Consider the following 13,758-nt stretch of genomic DNA (forward strand, 5'->3'; position numbering starts at 1 on the left):
AATATTTGTGTCATTCTCAACTTTTGGCCATGACTATACATACAATAACTTGACTATGCCTTTAAACAGCTTGGAAAATCCCATAAAATGATGTCATGGCATTAGGAGCTTCTGATAGGCTAATTGACATCATTGCAGTCAATTGGAGGTGTACCTGTGGATGTATTTCAAGGCCTACCTTCCAACTCAGTGCCTCTTTACTTGAAATCATGGGAACATCAAAAGTAATCAGCCAAGACCTCAGAAAATAAATTGTAGACCTCCACAAGTCTGGTTCATCATTGGGAGCAATTTCCAAATGCCTGAAGGTACCATGTTAATCTGTACAAACAATAGTACGCAAGTATAAACACCATGGGACCATGCAGCCGTCATACCGCTCATGAAGGAGACGTGTTCTGTCTCCTAGAGATGACCGTACTTTGGTGCGAAAAGTACAAATCAATCTCAGAACAACAGCAAAGGACCATGTGAAGATGCTGGAGGAAACAGGCACAATAGTATCTATATCCACAGTAAAACGAGTAATATATCGACATAACCTGAAAGAGCACTCAGCAAGGAAGATGCCACTGCTCCAAAACTGCAATAAAAAAAGCCAGACTACGGTTTGCAACTGCACATGGGGACAAAGATCATACTTTTTGAGAAATGTCCTCTGGTCTGATGAAACAAAAATAGAACTGTTTGGCCATATTGACCATCGTTGTGTTTGGAGGACAAAGGGGAGGCTTGCAAGCCGAAGAACACCATCCAAACCGTGAAGCACGGGGGTGGCAGCATCATGTTGTGGGGGTGCTTTGCTGCAGGAGGGACTGGTGCACTCCACAAAATAGATGGCTTCATAAGGAACAAAAATTATGCAGATATTGATTGAAGCAACATGTCAAGACATCAGTCAGGAAGTTAAAGCTTGGTCGCAAATGGGTCTTCCAAATGGACAATGACCCCAAGCATACTTGCAAAGTTGTGGCAAAATGGCTTAAGGACAACAAAGTCAAGGTATTGGAAGTGGCCATCACAAAGCCCTGACCTCAATCCCATAGAAAATGTGGGAAGAACTGAAAAAGCGTGTGCGAGCAAGGAGGCCTACAAACCTGACTCAGTTACACCAGCTCTGTATAGAGGAATGAGACAAAATTTACCCAACTTATTGTGGGAAGCTTGTGGAAGGCTACCCAAAACATTTGACCCAAGTTAAACAATTTAAAGGCAATGCTACCAAATACTAATTGAGTGTATGTAAACTTCTGACCCACTGGGAATGTGATGAAAGAAATAAAAGCTGAAATAAATCACTCTCTACAATTGTTCGGATATTTCACATTCTTAAAATAAAATGGTGATCCTAACTGACCTAAGACAGGCAAATTTTTACTCTGAATAAATGTAAGGAATTGTGAAAACTGAGTTTAAATGTACTTGATGTATGTAAACTTGTATGTAAACTTCCGACTTCAACTGTATATCACACACACACACACACGCACTACCGTTCAAACGTTTGGGGTCACTTAGAAATGTCCTTGTTTTTGAAAGAAAAGCACATTTTTTGTCCATTAAAATAACTTCAAATTGATCAGAAATACAGTTTAGACATTGTTAATATTGTAAATGACTATTGTAGCTGGAAATGGCTGATTGTTTTATGGAATATCTAGATAGGTGTACAGAGGCCCATTATCAGCAACCATCTCTCCTGTGTTCCAATGGCACGCTGTGTTAGATAATCCAAGTTTATCATTTTAAAAGGCTAATTGATCATTATAAATCCTTTTTGCAATTATATTAGCACATCTGAAAACTGTTGTTCTGGTTAAAGAAGCAATAAAACTGGCCTTCTTTAGACTAGTTGAGTATCTGGAGCATCAGCATTTGTGGGTTCGATTACAGGCTCAAAATGGCCAGAAACAAAGGACTTTTTTCTGAAACTCGTCAGTCTATTCTTGTTCTGAGAAATGAAGGCTATTCCATGCGAGAAATTGCCAAGAAACTGAAGATATCATACAATGCTGTTCACTACTCCCTTCACAGAACAGCGCAAACTGGCTCTAACCAGAATAGAAAGGGGAGTGGGAGGCCCTGGTACACAACTGAGCAAGAGGATAAGTACATAAGAGTGTCTAGTCTAGTTTAGAAACAGACGCCTCACAAGTCCTCAACTGGCAGCTTCATTAAATAGTACCCGCAAAACACCAGTCTCAACGGCATGGTAGCCTAGTGGTTAGAGCATTGGACTAGTAACCGAAAGGTTGCAAGTTCAAATCCCCGAGCTGACAAGGTACAAAATCTGTCGTTCTGCCCCTGAACAGGCAGTTAACCCACTGTTCCTAGGCCGTCATTGAAAATAAGAATTTGTTCTTAACTGACTTGCCTAGTAAAATAAAGGTAAAATAATTTTTAAAAACAGTGAAGAGGCGACTCCGGGATGCTGGCCTTCTAGGCAGAGTTGCAAAGAAAAAGCCATCTCTGTCCAGTGTCTGTGTTCTTTTGCCCATCTTAATCTTTTATTTTATTTTATTGGCCAGTCTGAGATACGGCTTTTTCTTTGCAACTCTGCCTAGAAGGCCAGCATCCCGGAGTCACCTCTTCACTGTTGACGTTAAGACTGGTGTTTTGCAGGTATTAACTGTCCAGAGTCATATTTGCTTGCGACGCACATAATTTTATTATCAGAGCGTGCCAGTGGACTTCTGATAAGTAGTGTGAGAAAGTGTTGGGATCAGGTACAACTATGTTTACCTACCCTCAAAATTAATATTTATGAGCAAATTCCCCCCACCCACAACTTCTCACCTCAATAAAATAAAAAAATTAATATGAAGGGGTTGGGCTGAAATTGGGGTTGAGAGTTACCCTTTAAGCAGAAGTTATGATTCACCCCTTAGTGCCTTGCTCGAGGGCACAAGCGCAGCAGGTAGGTAGCACATGATGAGATATTGACGTGACCTCTATTGCCAAATGGACTGCACACATACATGCACTCACCTGGGTGGAATTGGCACTACCCTCCTTCAGCAGGATGTCTCTCAACAGGTCGATGGGCGACTCGTTGACAGACCACATGACTCCCAGCTGGCGCAGGTGGGAGCGGGCGTGGCAGGACAGGGCCTTGCGGCTGTCAAAGAACTGGCCACAGAATTCACAGGTGATCATGAGCTCCTGTTCTGAACCTGGGGAAGGGAAAGGGAAGGAGGGAGGGATTTGTCCCTTGACATGTCTCTACATTTAGCTATGCTGCTTTGACTGAATGGATGGTCAATGGTCTGAGTGCAGTTATTCAATGGTAAAACAGAAAAACACAAATAGAAGAGGGACTTTTACATCAAACAAATTAGAAACCACAGAATGTATACCACTTGGTCAAAAAGATAGGAGCCACATCTTACCGGACTTAAAGGACTGGCCATTTTTGGCCCACTTCTGAGAACCCTGAGATCCATTACTGCTGCTGTACCCCCCAAGCTGACTGGAGAACCCCACATCCAGCTCCATCTCCAGGGGCTCCGGCTTGGGATAGACCAGGGTGGAGCCCTTCTTGGCCTTGGACCTTGGATTGTGGCTGGAGGCCAGGGGACTGAGGTGGGCATTAGCTGAGGATCTAGCTGGAGACCTGGCTGGGGCTGGAGACTGAGAAGGGGTCTTGGTGGTTGTGTTACTGGGTCGTACCGATGCAGCAGCCGCAAGCACGCCGCTGCTGACTAGCTGCTGGACCGTGTCGATGGCCGACGCCTTGCCCAGGAGGTCGGTGACGCCGAGCTGGCGCAGGTGAGAGCGGGAGTGGCTTGCTAGGCCTTTGCGGTTCTCAAACTCCTCACCGCACAACACACAGGTGAACTCACCTGTATTCCAAATAATATGTTTTTGGTGAATCACTTTAGGTTTTATCATTTACCTTTCTTGTTCTGTTCTTTGAATTGTGACATTCTTTTAAAATGACTTAAAATAAATTGACTAAATTTGACATAAAAAATGACTTAAACTATATGGATGTACCATTCGCAGATTGCCCCTTTAAAAATAACTTGAAACTCACCCGTGCTGAGCCTATGATCCTGTGGAGCAGTTCCTTCTGACGCGGAGGGCTTGGGCCGTTTGTTGGAGGGAGGCTGGTGAATGGAGGAGGAGGGGGATCCTTTATGTCTAGCAGGCGATGTGGACGAACCAGAGCCGGAGGGACGTTTGTTAGAGTTAGAAGACATAGAAGGGTTATAGACGTTGAGACCTTCACTTGCTATAGGTTGGAGGTCTTCTGCTTCCATGATCTGGTAGAGGAATTCTATTGGTCCTCCTTTCGTCTCGGTGTTCTCGGTGATGCCGAACTGGCGCAAGTGGGCCCGGCAGTGACTGGCCAGGCCTTTGCGGGACTCATACCAAGCACCGCACAATTGGCACACATGCACCTCGTCATTGGTGTCCATCGCTGTAGAGGCAGGGGAGGAGCCAGAGACTGGTGTTAGAAAGAGCCATGTTATACTTAAGGTTAATAATGTCATTACATAAGAACACAAATATCTATCTGTACACATGTAATGGTACAACGTTCAATTCCACAAATATAATAGGCCTAATATGTGACTTCCTGATGACAAACATCTAATAACGGAACACTTAAAATATCCACTCCAATCGAAAACACGCAGGCTGAGACTTACCCAGGGTGAGAGGGGCATCCGTCTCCTGCGGTGCCCAGGCAGGCTTGGCCGGGGCCAGGCTCGCTCCCCCTGAGGGCGATGGTGTCTTGCCTGCTGTTAGGAACGACGACATGGAAGACTGCCGAGGCTTGGCCAAAACTGTCCCTTTACGAGCTACCTTGGATATATTATTCTGTGGGGTTGTCACTACTTTGACTCTACCCCCAAGAGGGGACTCCTTCTGGGAGATGAGTGTCCCCGACCCCTTGTTTTTTTTGGGTGAAGAGTAGACGGGTTTGGGTGGGTGCATGGAACCGTCCCTGTCCTGAATCAGCTGGTAGAGTAAGTCAATGGGAGCTCCGCTGTTGTCCGAGACAGCCACGCCGAGCTGACGGAGGTGGAGTCTGGCGTGACTGGAGAGACCACGCCGCGTCTCGAAGTAGGTCCCGCACACCTCACACATAACTGGGGCCGGGGCTGAGGGAAAAGAGAGAGAGGAGGGAGGGAAGAGAGGAGGAAGGGAAGAGAGAAGGAAGAGAGGAAGTGGTGCAGAGGAAATAGTAAGAGTGTGAGTGTAAATCCAGAGACATTCTGAATCTGAGGCAAAACTATGCTTCTAATCAAAAATGGTTCCAACTGACTCAGACTATAATTCATGCACATCTTCTCTTTTCCTCTTTGTTCTTACCCTCTTCTTTTGTGTTCTCCATGAGTGCGGGTGACTGGATGACTTTGATTCCAGGGTTGAAGATGGAACTAGCCTAGGATGTTGTCTTCTTCCGTACATAAGATAATTGAGAGGGGGAAAATTGATAGAAAACATATGGTGTATGTTTTAGCAGCTCATTGGTTAGAAAGTAACTGAAACAGCATGCCGCATCCAGTCAATTCAGACCACTCTGATTTGGTCCTAATGTAAGTTACCAGTAAGTTCCAACTCGGGGGCTGTCAAACTTCTTGAATGACACTCAGACCAGCAACAGCAGTTGAGCTGAGTTCCCTTTCAATAGATGTAAACAGAGATAGGAGTTTATTTGCTCAGATTGTAAGATAGATATCAAGCTAGCTAGCCATAACGATTTGAAAATACAACTCCACAGCTTGGCTATCAGACTCAACTTAGCAAAAAAGAATACGTAAACTGGTATTGTAGTTAGTTAGCGAAATGACTGCACTTTGCTAGCTAACGTTAGCTTGCTGGCTAGATGGCTAGGTTTGTTGAAAACTGGATTGGTCAGAGAAGAGGATACTTCACAATAAGACATGATAGGTAGCTAAGAATTTAACTAGTTAAACAGACCATAACTGACCGAAAATATACAATATTATCCTCTTGAATAATTTAACTCGACAATTTAACCCATGTTCCACCATCAGCGCCTGCGAAGAGTTTTCAGTAATCGTTTCCGGGTCAGAATATTTACTCATACAAATTAAACGTCCTTGTTTTAAATCCATCGATTGAACATTAAAAAAGTATAATATAATGTGGTGTCATTCAACAGCAACACGTTTGTGTATACATATTGTAATATCAGAAAGTGTTTTGAATTTAAATTAATCACACAACAAGCTATCTCATTGACATTAGATTGACATTTATTTTAACAACTTATCTGGCGACTTTTATTTTGAAAACAACATCTTTTAAAACGTATAGGGAAAGTTCTTGCTTCCGGATTAGCGGCTTTCATGCAATTGCAGTAAACCGCAACACAAACGCTTTAGTGCTTTCACAAGAAACGTAAGTATATATTAGAGACTTCGACTATCACTCCGCGCATATTATGTTCAGCTGCTAACATGTCGCTACTCTTTCTGTGGTTGCAAATAGATGCAGACAAAAGAAACCGGCTAACAACTAGCGTTAGCTAGGCATTGTGGGTCAAGCTTCCTTGTACTTGTGGCCTCTGTTTTACTAACTGGTTCTTTGTCCCTTTGAACAGTTTGGTGGGTGTGGGGGATTGGCACCTTGTTAGCCAATTAGCTAGCTAGTTGTAAAATAACTAGTTGCATAGATGGTTAGTAAATGAATGCATACAATACTATTGAGTTGTTTCATTGTTAAACATGTATATTTAACAATCGTATAGGCATTATAGTTTCAAGTTTGTCACGTGCAAAATTAGTGTTAACGTTAGACTTAACGTTAGTTCCAAACCCAACTATGTAGTAATCAGTATCCTGCCACTTTGTTACTATTTTAATGGCTCAAACAGTTATTTGACAAGGACCGTTGAATGTCAACCGAGTATAACATTTCTTCATTGGGCAAGGCTACACTGTAAAACCTTTGTTCTCACGCACAGCCTTGAGAACTGCCTTGCATGTGACTAGGCTTGGTATTGGCAAGTTGATCCTGCAGCATTGTACAACTAGGTAGGGTGGCACAGCACTGCAGTAGAATTAAGATCAGTGTAAAAAAAAAGAGCTTTGAGCATTTGTCTGAAACTTTTCAGTTTATTACTTTGACTGATTTACTTTCCATATGCTTGTTACAAAGGAGTGAGAGGCCCCTGGGCCATAGCCTACTAGACTCCAACCTATTTGCTTTGCCATATTGAGATGAAGTTCAACGCTGTATTGATTCACTGTTGATTTAGACTTTTCTGGGTCGTTTGTCTTTCCCAGTGAACTGTCATTGTCACCACCATGTCATCTGGAAACGCTAAGATAGGCCACCCGGCCCCACAGTTCAAAGCCACTGCTGTGGTGGACGGACAGTTCAAAGAGATCCAGCTATCTGACTACATGGGTAAGGACTTTATGACCATTTTATTGGCAGGTCAGTTGTTTACAGGTTACAGTCTAACAGCGAAGTTGCTGAAGCATCAGAATGTTACCATGGTTACTCCATGGATATCAGTCTGAAAGAAGTTGATGTAAAGAGGCAGTAGTCTCTACACGCCAGAATGTTGTATGAAATTATATTTGAGGTTACTTTACTGGTTGTACTTGCTGTTGGTACTTTTGGCGGTAGGAGGACTTCTTTTCGGCGCTGGTAGGTCCACATGTAACCGAAAGTAGTCGACCACAGCTCGTTTCCTCACAATCAGCTAGCAGTGTTTTCCATTTGGTTTGGTTAGACTCGGCCATATTGAGCAAGTGTTTGTCATGTGCGAATTGCGTCAGTATTGAAATCAAAAATCTGAAGTACCAACAGTTATACAGCCCAGTGTTCTTAAAGTCGGGTTAATAACACTACTCTGGGTATTTTGTCTAAATGTGAGTAGCTGAAGGACAAACTACACAGACAACGGGTAGAGCAAGTTTAAAAATAATTTTATTCAACATTCTGGCTTGAAATGACCATTTCTACTTTCACACATGTCACAGGCTGTCTATACCAATTTGTTTTTACAGCCTGATTAATCAGACTAACTATGAAGCTACGGGTCTTCATTGTCTTTAACAACCATGCAGAACTACTCATGATGCCAGTTTTAACAAGGCCAGTCAGCCGTGTGTACAGGGTACAGAATAGTTAATATTCTGACCGGCTAGAATATGTCACTTTCCAGGATGCAAGTACATATCTTCAAAAGAATAGGCTAAAGAGTACACTACTGGCACCCGGAGCCAAATCAGCTAGTCTGTGTTATTGCTGATCCAAGAGACTAGGCCTACATGTACCCAAACACACTCTTCTGGCTCCTCTCCTGTGTGTCCCCTCCAGGGAAGTACGTGGTGTTCTTTTTCTACCCACTGGACTTCACTTTCGTGTGCCCCACTGAGATCGTGGCCTTCAGCGACCAGGCCGAGGAGTTCCGCAAGATCGGCTGTGAGGTCATCGGCGCCTCCACAGACTCTCACTTCAGCCACCTGGCCTGGTAAGAACTGGTTTAGACTTTTGAGCATTGGGTTGTTTTAGTCATTTCTGTTGATTGGAACTTTGAAGGCACGGCGACATACAATAAGGGTTGAATATTCCTGCACCTCGATCAGAACGGTCAAGAGGCTGACCTATTTCAACTGATGACAAATGCTTTCCTGTTGTCCACCTGCCAATCGTAAAAAATGTAACAGGCTTTTGAGTACACTCCCATGCTCTGGCTATCTCTCCTCTGCCTGCTGTACTGCCTAGTGGTGATAAGTGCCATGGCTCTTAGAATAACTAACAGTCACTGGACTCAATCCAACAATGGGTTTTAGAATCCTCCCTCTGTAGTTTACACGTGCATTAATTGTTCATTTACTTTGACTACTACTGTGTGAATGTCAGAATTCTTAATTTGACATTCTGTTACCATGTGAGGCTCACATCCTTAATGAAGCTTAAACAAGGGCTCTTTTTGATTTTATGACGACGACATTGTGCCTTTTCCCTCTCCCTCCCTATAGGATCAACACCCCCAGGAAGCAGGGTGGTTTGGGACCAATGAACATCCCCCTTGTGGCTGACCTCACCCAGTCTATCTCCAGAGACTACGGAGTGCTGAAGGAGGACCAGGGCATCGCTTACAGGTCAGTTATTAACGACACTGCCGTCAGTAGTGTGTTTTTGAAACCTCTCTATATAAAGGTGCCATTTGAAGTTTAGTGTGCACTTCCAAGGTTATTCTGCTTCCGCTCTCCCTCAGGGGTCTGTTTGTGATTGACGACAAGGGCATCCTGAGGCAGATCACCATCAACGACCTGCCAGTGGGCCGCTCTGTGGACGAGACCCTGCGTCTGGTGCAGGCCTTCCAGCACACAGACAAATACGGAGAGGGTAAGCGATTCGCAGGTTTTTACATGTTTTTGCTACCTAGTTCTTATTTCAAGAACCAGCAAAGGGCTCTACAGTGCAACAACTTTACTCGCATATGCTGTAAAATATTTACCTGTGCGACCTGGAATTTTTGTTCCCCTACATTTTTCACATGCGTGCTCCTTCTAAAAATTGTTTTAATAAAAAGTGTGCGTAGAGCCCTGCAGCATCTGGATCTAGTCTCATTGCTATGCACACAGGACACTTCAACATTTTTTTTAAAGGCATTAAGTCATTCAGTTAACAGAGCAAGCAATCATTTTCTCTTTACAAAACCTAATACCATTTCATTAGTCTGTTTCAATATGGGAGCTCACTTTCAAACATGTGGCATGTGTTTGGAAAACATGGAATTTTACCATTGGTTAGGAATTGTTTGAATATTCTATGTCAGTGTGACTCATCCTGGGCTTGTCCCTCTTCCTGTGACAGTGTGTCCCGCTGGCTGGAAGCCAGGCAGTGACACCATCGTCCCCGACATCCAGAAGAGCAAGGAGTTCTTCTCCAAACAGTGACAACACAACAGAGCCCCAGGCTGTGTCAATAATGGCACCCTATATAGTGCATATGGACCCTGGTCAAAAGTAGTGCACTTTATAGTGAATAGGGTGCCATTTCCGACTCACAAGTCTCTCCCCGAGATGTCCTAGCACTTACCTTCAGATGGGAAGTCCTCCCTTCAGCAACAGTCTCTTGGTGTCCAACCCACACTTATACATAGGTTTTAAAGAACTTGTTAGACTCCCGCTCTTCTATCTGTATGACAAATAAGCTACTGGTGGAATGTTTATTCTAGTCCCATGCACTGAAAGTGTTTGCTCTTTTCTCAAGTGTTAAAAAAAAAAAAGCATAGAGTATTTTGTACCTCACAATCAACTATTCAGTCAACTGTCACGGACATTATTAACAACAAATGGGGGAAATAATGATTTACATGTTAGTGTTTTTGTCTGAAAAATAAAACTAAGTGAAGGTGGTTTGTGTGAAATTTAGTTGACCACTAGGTGGCGCTCTATCGCCACTTTGCCAGATTCTCTCCGAAAATCCGTTTACAGATCTGTTTCAACAATGGTAGGTGGTGGTCTAATAAAGGTTTTGTAAGATTGTGTAATGTGGAGAAGTCCCAGCACAGTCTTTATCAGTAGGATATCCTGCGCCCTGGATTGGATTCCTTGAAGCAGGCTACGTTATAAAAGCACTGTCAGTCATCAGATGACGCCTTTCTTATGAAGTTGGGCTCCAAATAAATGCAGAGAACCTACCGCTCTCCGCAGCCAACCCCTCCCCTGTATCCCCTAGATCATTGGCTAACTGTTAGGAGGATATGAACTCTGGCCGAGCTCTTGTTTAGATATGTAATATGGATGTCTTCCTTTGGATAGCGTTGAATTAAGAACTTTGCTCGAGCTCTGCTGATATCAATGATATGGCCTTCAGTTGGTCTATAATAGTCCTACACTTTTCCTGTTTAACTTATTGGCAAGGCTATTTGCTGAGTTTACATTCGACTTTGAATGTTCAGAGACCTGTACAAGATTACTCCCACGTAGCCTACCAATGTTTAGTTTCCTTTCTCACATCAGCAAAGAACATCGTTTGCTTTGCTGGAAAATTGACCCGTGTGTTTTTATCTCGACATTAGTATCGCATAGGGTTGTTTTGGGAACTTACACACTGCGGTGGCTGACTAGGGAAACTCCCCCCGTCTTTAAAAGCTTGCCATTGACAAACGTCTCTTCACACGCACAGTATGGTCTAGTAGTAAAGATCTCTCGAAAACGCGCCGCTCTACTGACGGGCAATGTTGGTGGGGGTTCACGGAAATCTTCCCCCTGCTGTGACGTAATTCAAAAAAATACCATATTTGGCAATACGTATGTACGTCAGAGGGCAAACAACAACGCGGGCACGTCTCGTACGTCAAGCCCCGTTTCTGTGTTGGTTGATTAAAAACAGAAACCGTTCCTGATAATTTACTGGTTAGCGTGGGAAATGTCAATGTAATTATGTATCCATCTTAACACACCTACTTATATAATGTTAACACTAAAGCTTGTAATGAACACTATAGCTGAAATGTAATATATAGGCTTAGGCTATATGTAATTCATAGGCCTACAGCGTTCGTTGGTTTGAGAAATGTCAATGTAGTTGTGTAGAAAGGATATAATGTAAAATAGACGAGGGTACATTTTAAGATTTTACTTAAATATATACTGTACAAGTAAAAAAAGACAGTGAGGATCAACCTGACTTAAAACAATAACTTATAAAGGGAATGCATTTCACAAATGACAGTTCAAATGAATAAAAAACAAATGTAAACAGGCAAAGTCATTACTGGAGGACACTGTATATAACTTGTTCAGAATGCCCCGAGTGTTATTAGTCTTATTGTGCACGCGGTTTCCCATGTCCATCATACCCTGGAAACCAATAGACAATGCAAAAAAAAAAAAAAACTTTTGAATATTTTCAACATGAAAACACATAAATGGTAGTTCACTCTATTGCCGTCCCAACAGTGCAGTAAGTTCTGATTGCTTTAACAAAGGAAAGCACATGTATTCCCTATTATTGTCCAGTGTTTATTTTATAGTCCATCGTTTTATAGTTTTCAAAACGACTTGATCTTGGATGTCAACATGAGTTGACAGCCAGAACTGACGTGTGTCATAACTTTCTGTTTGAGTTGAGCTACCTGCTCGCGCAGGACGGAAGCTGTGCTGGAGAGCCCGGCGTTGTCTGTCTTCAGAATCTTCACCTTGTCCTCCAAGCGCGAGATGCGCTCCAGCTTGCGCTTCCGGCACTTGGTGGCTGCCAGGCGGTTCCTGAGCCTCTTGCGCTCGGCCTTGATGCGCTCCTGGTTCTCCATGTCGATTGGGGACATGCCGCAAACTGACTCGTCGTCGCTGCTCTGCATGTCTGGAACGGTCTGGGGCTCCTCTTTCAGCCCCGAATATCGCTGTGCGTGTATGCCTGCTCCCGATAGAGGGTGCTGGAAGTGGTGGGATGGGTGCGCCGCGGCTTGGTGGTGCTGGTACTGGTGGTGAGGCAGGTAGCTGATGGTGGTGGAGGGGTAGCTGCTGGTTGCAGGTGTGAGGTTAGTGTGAGGGCCACAGCTGTTCAGGGTGGTGTACTCCAGGTGCTCCGGCTGCATGGAGGAACCAAACACGGTGGAGGCCACAGTGCACGTGGAGACTCCACCGGTTCCGATGGACACGTTCGGTGGCGGCATCTGGTTCATCTTGTGGAGGTCGTCCAGAGCTTTAACGAACCCGTCCGCGAAGCCCTCTTGTTCCTCTGTGATTCCCCTACTGTAGAAGTACTGCCCAGGTGTCGGTGTGGTAGTGATGACACCGTTGCTGTTCTGGATGATCAATCGCTCCAGTTCAGGAGAGGCGAGCTTCAGCGAGCCGACTTCTGATGCGCCCCCGGTCGGATAGAATTCACTCTCGTTGCGCAGCTGAGCCTTGAGGCTTTGGTTCCGATAGTTCTCGGCGAAGTTCAAGTTCATGTTCTGCTTGAGGAGCTTGTAGTCGTGCAGGGCAGCGCCTGAATGACCATAAGCAGAAAGAAACGAGTCGTCATGATAGAAAGGCTGTTCCATTATTGTGGACATTATTTCATATATTGCTGGAATTCTTCAGTGTAGTAGCTGAATTTATAAGTCCAAAAAAGGGCAAGCCCTCTCGAGTGTCTTTTCAGCAACCAAACGTTTCCGCAGAAGGTATATTATAATCAAGCCCAAAGTTATCAATGTAGAACAGAGCAAAACTTCCAAAATAGTGGAACTGTACTGTACCGAGTCAATAGTCGTCGGGTTTTTTTTTCTTGAACGTTGTATTCAAACTGATGTCCGGTGACTAATTATTGGATTCCACACAGTCTTTCGTCCCGTTGATATTTCTTTGCGAACTGGAATGTTAGTTGTTTTCTCGCTGGTTTAAACTCGCGTCCTACCAGTGTTCATGCGATACAGGCAATTTATACACTTTATAGTGCAAGAAACGCACCGATTGGCCAGCCCTTGTTCCACGCCCTGAAACGTCAGCTGCTCGATGACGTTGTTGCCAGGAACTGCTGAGATAAACAAGACTTGAGAGAGAGGTAAGTGATAGGCGACGTAAATTATTTTATACATCTATCTGGGTTAAATTGTAGTGTTATTTGCGTCGAACCTCCACTTTCGGATTCCTTTTGACTTCATATATTGATGTGGATATAATCTTGAGGGCTATCTTTATAACACCGCTATGAAGGGGGCATTGCCAGTTGGATATAATATTATATTGATACATTTGAGTACTCTACATGTATTGATAGGCTACATGTATTTTGTGCCTATTAGGGTCCATATCAGAAAATATCACT

General features: G+C 43.8%; 2 protein-coding genes across 5 annotated transcripts; one reads left to right on the forward strand and one right to left on the reverse strand.

Annotated features, from left to right (window-relative positions):
• The first annotated feature begins 6,248 nt into the window (after nt 1–6,248).
• LOC124015286 (peroxiredoxin-1-like) lies at nt 6,249–10,360 on the forward strand. Of its 3 annotated transcripts, XM_046330423.1 has the most exons (7): nt 6,601–6,655; nt 6,944–7,013; nt 7,266–7,389; nt 8,311–8,464; nt 8,976–9,098; nt 9,215–9,345; nt 9,817–10,360. In XM_046330423.1, exons 3-7 carry the CDS (start codon nt 7,287–7,289, stop codon nt 9,897–9,899), a joined length of 594 nt encoding a protein of 197 aa, XP_046186379.1. In that variant the 5' UTR covers nt 6,601–6,655; nt 6,944–7,013; nt 7,266–7,286; the 3' UTR covers nt 9,900–10,360. The 3 variants fall into 3 exon arrangements, with proteins under 3 accessions (XP_046186378.1, XP_046186380.1, XP_046186379.1); XM_046330422.1 differs by lacking the exons at nt 6,601–6,655; nt 6,944–7,013 and adding an exon at nt 6,249–6,378; XM_046330424.1 differs by lacking the exon at nt 6,944–7,013 and having other exon boundaries at nt 6,556–6,655.
• Nucleotides 10,361–11,571: 1,211 nt separating this feature from the next.
• LOC124015285 (transcription factor jun-B-like) lies at nt 11,572–13,364 on the reverse strand. 2 transcript variants are annotated; one of them, XM_046330421.1, is made up of 2 exons: nt 13,190–13,364; nt 11,572–12,939 (listed from the first exon to the last, which is right to left on the reverse strand). In XM_046330421.1, exon 2 carries the CDS (start codon nt 12,899–12,901, stop codon nt 12,002–12,004), a length of 900 nt encoding a protein of 299 aa, XP_046186377.1. In that variant the 5' UTR covers nt 12,902–12,939; nt 13,190–13,364; the 3' UTR covers nt 11,572–12,001. The 2 variants fall into 2 exon arrangements, with proteins under 2 accessions (XP_046186377.1, XP_046186376.1); XM_046330420.1 differs by having other exon boundaries at nt 11,572–13,364.
• Nucleotides 13,365–13,758: the final 394 nt, after the last annotated feature.

The sequence above is a fragment of the Oncorhynchus gorbuscha genome, linkage group LG26, assembly GCF_021184085.1.
Source record: "Oncorhynchus gorbuscha isolate QuinsamMale2020 ecotype Even-year linkage group LG26, OgorEven_v1.0, whole genome shotgun sequence".
In the NCBI taxonomy this organism is placed as follows: domain Eukaryota; kingdom Metazoa; phylum Chordata; class Actinopteri; order Salmoniformes; family Salmonidae; genus Oncorhynchus; species Oncorhynchus gorbuscha.